The sequence below is a fragment of the Beta vulgaris genome, chromosome 4 (assembly GCF_026745355.1).
Source record: "Beta vulgaris subsp. vulgaris cultivar EL10 chromosome 4, EL10.2, whole genome shotgun sequence".
Classification (NCBI taxonomy): Eukaryota; Viridiplantae; Streptophyta; class Magnoliopsida; order Caryophyllales; family Amaranthaceae; genus Beta; species Beta vulgaris.
Window position 1 is genome coordinate 5,028,681 of NC_079205.1, and position 5,943 is coordinate 5,034,623.

At 40.1% G+C, this 5,943-nt stretch overlaps 1 protein-coding gene across 1 annotated transcript; it reads right to left on the reverse strand.

Moving 5' to 3' along the window:
* Positions 1-953: 953 nt before the first annotated feature.
* Positions 954-5,486, reverse strand: LOC125491522 (putative disease resistance protein RGA4). Its single transcript, XM_057393920.1, has 2 exons — positions 5,288-5,486; positions 954-3,747 (listed from the first exon to the last, which is right to left on the reverse strand). The coding sequence occupies exons 1-2, from the start codon at positions 5,484-5,486 to the stop codon at positions 1,241-1,243; spliced, it is 2,706 nt and encodes a 901-aa protein (XP_057249903.1). The 3' UTR covers positions 954-1,240.
* Positions 5,487-5,943: the final 457 nt, after the last annotated feature.

Sequence of the window (5,943 nt, forward strand, 5' to 3'; positions counted from 1 at the left end):
TACATTTTGAAACAGTTTAGTTTGAGATAGTTTAAATTTGTACACTTTAATACTATTTTATTCAGTTTATTTCAATTTAGTTTAAAACAATTTTATATATTTCAGTTAAAATAGTTTGATTCAGTTACATTAAAAATGGTTTAAATAGTTTTCAGTTAAATTCAATTTATTTTCAGTCAGTTCAGTTTAAATCGATTTTCCGTGTAGTTAATTTCAGTTTAGTTTGTTTTTAATTCGATTCAGTTTTAGTTCGATTAATTGCAGTTTACTTTAATCTGATTAACTTATCGGTTTTAAATTTTTCAGTTATAGATCAATTCAGTTCACTTGATCATCAATTTGCAGTTTAACCATCGATTTTCAACCAAACCAACAGCGTTAAGTTTAACCACATGGAAACTCAATTCGAATTTCACTCCAAGACCAATTAGGCAATTAGTAATAGGTGAAATAATGCACAAAACATTTATTTCATCGTCCTCTCTCACTTCTTCCTTCTTAGTTAAAACTCACATGCATTTTCCTTCAACAAGGGTGCATGACAGTTGTAGCTTTCCTTGCTTTTTTCTTGTACTTATTGTTATGGTTTACAAGAGATTCCTTCTGCTGGAAACTAAGAGATTAATGAAAAAACGGTGCAATTTTTTACTATACATGAAACTATGAAACATGGTTGTAAAATAAGTAAAATTGTTTCGCTTCTTGTCATTATTAGAGCTCTGTACTTCATTCATACTAAGTTCAGTCAGAAGTCTGAACACCAATACAAACCAGAATATCAAGTCAGAAATCGAAAAGAAAGGAAATCACCTCATTTTTCATGCTTTTGTTTTGGTGAAAGCAGAATATTTTCTATAGTTCGATCCTACGTTTTAGAACAAAAAGAAATTTAACTCACTCAAGTCTTTTGAATCCTGAACTCCTTAATTATCAACTGAGCTAAACAACATGGGGAAGCATAACTTTGATCTAGAAATACATTGAATAATACATTTGGTAATTTGTCACTAAACAGTGTTTGTACTCTCGAATACAAAAGGAAGTATGATCATGGTGTATAGACAAAACGTAGAGGAACCTTAAAAAGCCTTAACACTTTGTTTGGATAAGTGGAAACGGAGTAGGGAAGGAAGGGAAAGGGAGGGAACAAATGAGAGGGTGTCTATCCCATTCCCATGGATGCATTATTCATAGAGGTAAACTTCAGGCACGCAAGAGATAGGAGGGTAACATGGATGCATTATTCATAGAGGTAAACTTCAGGCACGCGAGAGATATGATGGTAATCTTCTCCTGTATGTCTTGCACATCTTTTACTAAGATGGGGGCAATTCTTAATCTGTAGCTTCTGCAAACAATGAAGCTGGCTAAATCCCTCCGGGAGAGCTACTATATTTATGCAACTGAAAAGAAGAATTCTTCTAAGTGAAGTGAAATGCTGCAACCAATTTGGAAGTGTAGTCAGTCCTGCACAGCCTTCAATCCAGAGATATTGAAGAGAACTTGCAGCAGAATGGATGCCATCTGGTAAACGTTCTAGCTTTGGAACACCGGTAATTTCCAAGGTCCGAAGGCTTTGAAGCCCACATAGGTTGTTCCCTTTCTCCAAATCAAGCTCTTGACAATCACGAATGATCAATGTCTCAAGGGCAACAAGGTATTTTTTGCTATCAGGAAGACAAATCAATTTCTGACAATTAACAATGTGAAGCTCTACCAGGGTAGTGTGGAATTGAAAAGAAAATCCATTCCACAAAGTTGTTAATTCTTTACACGAGTATAATTCTAGTCGTCCTAGAGAACTTAAGCCATTAAATTTGGTGCTAGCTAAGCTCACTTGATTCATAGTCACAGATAAATACCTTAGGCTTACCAACTGGTCAATATCTCTGGGTAGCTCTTGTAACTGCTCACACCCTGGAATATACAACGATTGTAGATTCAACAACTTGCATAGTGTACTTGGAAGAAATTTGATGATTGGGTTGTAGGACAGGTCAAGATATCTTAGATGTTCTAACTTCCCAATTGACATTGGCAACTCCTCGAAGCTACTCTGATGCAAATCCAACACACGTAAGCACCTGAAGTTGTGTATAATACTTTCAATAAATGACTTGCTAATATAGCCCATTGCATAGCCAAATCTGAAAGTTCGAGCCTTCTTTGCTCTGAGTAGCTCTTTTGGGAAATTCTTATCTGATAAACCTTCACCTCCTTCATATCCCCATACTAAATGTCTGCACATGTCTGAAACATTAAGATGATTATTGGTCACAACAGCTATCTCTTCTCCAACAAGGTCAGTTGCTAAATCGTGGAATAAGTCGTGCATTCTACATTCACTTATAGTTTCAGTGAACACAAGAAATGCATCCTGAAGAAGACATCTTGACAATAGGTCTTCACAATACTTGTATCCAATAGATTCTAACTCTTCATTGTCGTTACCTCGTTGCAAGATTCCAAGTGCACTCCACAGGCATGACAAAATACGAGGATTAAGCTTGCTATCCTTCACAAATAATGAACAATAGGAAAAACATGCTTTTAATTGAGATGGGAGTTTATTGTAGCTCACTCTCAAAGCTTGTTTGATGTCATTATGTTGAAGATGTAAGTTCATAAAGTTGTTTGTTTCAGAAATTCGCCTCCATTCTTTCTCGTTCCTTTCACTGCGTAACAGGCTTGCAAGAACCTTAACAACCAGAGGAACCCCGCCACATTTTTCAACAATGCTTTTCCCAATTGTAGCAAGGTTTGGGTATCTAGTTTCTTCACCCTCTCTAAATGCCAGTTGCTTGAATATAGACCAACAAACATCACCAGGAAGATTATCCAAACAATATGGATCAACATTTCCAACTGTTGATGCGACCATGTCACTTCTTGTAGTAACCAAAATTACACTTCCTTTCTCACTTACAGCTACCAAATTCTCCAAGTCTCTCCATACTTTGATGTCCTCGATCCACACATCGTCCAGCACAAGGAAATGCTTCCGACCATCCAATATCTCACGGAGTTTTTCATGCAACTGTCTCATGTTGAGGTTTGCAGTGGTTTCATTACTTACAGAATTCAAAATTTCTTCTATAGTCTTCTGCAGATCAAATTTTTCAGAGACACATGCCCACAACTTAATATCAAAGTTACTAGCAACCCACTCATCATTAAAAACAAGCTTTGCCAATGCTGTTTTCCCAATCCCGCCAAACCCAACTATCGGAAGCACAACCAACCTACTAGCATCTCCAACACTAGTACTACTGGTTAAACGTCTAATTATTTCGGACCTAGCTTCATCTCTACCAAAAATTTCTGATTTCTTCACATATGAATATGCATCTAAAGGATTCCTCTCAATGTTGTATACTTCAATTGGATCATGACCATCCAATCCAAGATCTCGTCTATTAGCAGCAATGTCATCAAATCTTTGAACAAGGTCTCTAATCTTATCACTCCAATAAAAATTACTCAGAATTGGATTCGAGGATGAAAGATAGTACCTGATTTGTCGAAGCAGATGGCTTTTGTTGATTCTCTTTCGTAACAGATCAGTGTGAACTTCATCCAAGAGGTCATCTATATCATACACAACATTTTTGAGATCTTTCAGCCAAATCTTGACAGCCTCACTATCATATTGCTTACTTTCTGCATCTTGCAGAACAGCGCGAATAGCAATCAGCTTGTTCTCGATCTTTTTGAGGTCGTTTCGAATACCTTGAGCTGCTAAAATGCCTTGTTATGCGGAAGCGTTTAAATAAACCAACAAGAATTCACAACAACCAAGCACACACACAAGAAAACAAGAAAGCGAATAAATGAACACACAAGATTTAACGAGGTTCACTATCAATGTGATAGCTACGTCCTCAAGGCAGGGAAAAAGATCGCTTCACTATGAACGAGACGATTACAAATACAATAGGCAAGATTCAATTGAATGGATTTCCAATTGAATCTCAAAGACTCTCTCTAATCTTCTCTATTGTGTTTTCTCTAATCTCTCTCTCTAGTATTTTGTGGTTAAGAAACCCTAAATATGACAAAACATATTTATATGAAGTCTAAGATACAAGCCCTAAGTCGTAAGATAAAAAAAAACCCGGAAAAAATTTCGCCTCCCCGATAGGTGCGGGAGCACCATCATCTGGTGCGCGAGCACCAACCTGATGTGCGGGCGCACATGCCTCGAGTGCGGGAGCACCAAAGTTTCTGCCTCACTTCTTGAAATCTGTCGTCGTGACTGTGCGGGCGCACCATTACTTGGTGCGGGCGCACCTGACCTGGTGCGGGCGCACCGACATTTGGTGCGGGCGCACCACTCGTGCCGAGCCATTCTTCTCTCGCGCAAGCTGCTGCCTTCCTCCTTCGGCAAGTCACAACTCACAAATCTCCACCTTGACTTGCATCTATCACACGACTCCACCTCGAAACCATCAACACATCATGTATCTCTGCAACAGTACGCGAGATACTCCTTTCCCTTCCTGCTCATGCATCTTTCACCCGATGCCAGGCTTGCCCTCATATGAGTCTCACCCAATCTCGCCAAGATCACTGACCACTCATCATGAACGACCCTGTCTCACAGCCTATGAGACCCATGTTGCGCATTCACCTGAAACCCAATTTATTACCCGTCGGAAATCAAATCGCCTTCACTGAACCGCAAACACACTAGCTCCACCTTAATCAAGACGAGCCAGTACCATGCCAGTTGCTCCAACTAGAGCCATTTGCACTTACGTCTAAGTACCTAAAACAAATCACCCTTGGCGCAGGGGAACTTCCGTCGAAGTTCTTCTATGCTCGCGCCGGAGCACTCCATCCCGTTCTCACTGGAACGCAGGCAACTCCTCTTGGAGTTCCAATCTAGCTACCTCTTGGTGACTCCTCCCAGAATCACCTCTCAACCCAACACTCCCTGGCAAAGACATGTCGCTCGAGATCCCATAGCTATAAGTTGGCACACAAGTATCGATAGAACCGAACCTTATCATACCAATCTGCTGCTGAGAGACCCTTGGCTGTTCTTCTTGATGACCCTTAGTTTCAACCAGTTGTGTAGAAGTTCCCACAAACTCTACCTCACTGTTGACACTCTCATCCTCAGCCCAACTAGTACTCTCAAACCCGGTTGTTGAACTCATTCCCGTTGACTCTGACCTCTCAACCTGTGAAGAAGCCCCCATAAGCTCCACCTCACACTCAAGACCATCATTTTTCAACCCAGAATGCAGCTTCAACTCAGAATCATCTCTAGCCAGTGCCGTACCCTGCAAATCATACAAGTTACCCACACCTGACTTCACGCCACGAAGTAACTCACAAGAACCCTTCACCACATGCAAAACTCCATCCCCTCCTTGGAATCGAAAACCCTTACGGTCTAACATCCCAAGAGATATAAGATTTCTCTTAAGTTGTGGAACATGCCTCACGCCTCTAAGATCCTTAACTCTCCCATCATGCATTCTAAACCTCACAGAGCCTACTCCAACCACCTCACACACCGTATTGTCACCCAAAGTAACACTACTCTTGCATAAGCTATAGGTCGAAAACATCTCCTTGTCAGAACACATATGTGAAGAACATCCACTATCAAGAACCCACTTATCTTCTAAGCGTTTCTCCTCATGGACAATTAGAGCTAAATCCTCCTCAGAATCGTAGTCAATCTTATTTTGTTTTGCAAAAGAAGCCGAACCATCCTTCTTAGGACATTCACTCTTCCAATGACCCGGTTCTTTACAATAATGGCAAAGATCACTACTTTTAGGACCCTTCGACCTAGGTTTTCTCCTATCCCTACTCGAATCTCCCTTATTTTTCTCAGCATTTGCTACCAAACCTGCAGAATAATCACGATCCTCTACCATATCACCAGTTGCTTTATGACGCAATTCCCTAGTATAAAGTGCCGACTTT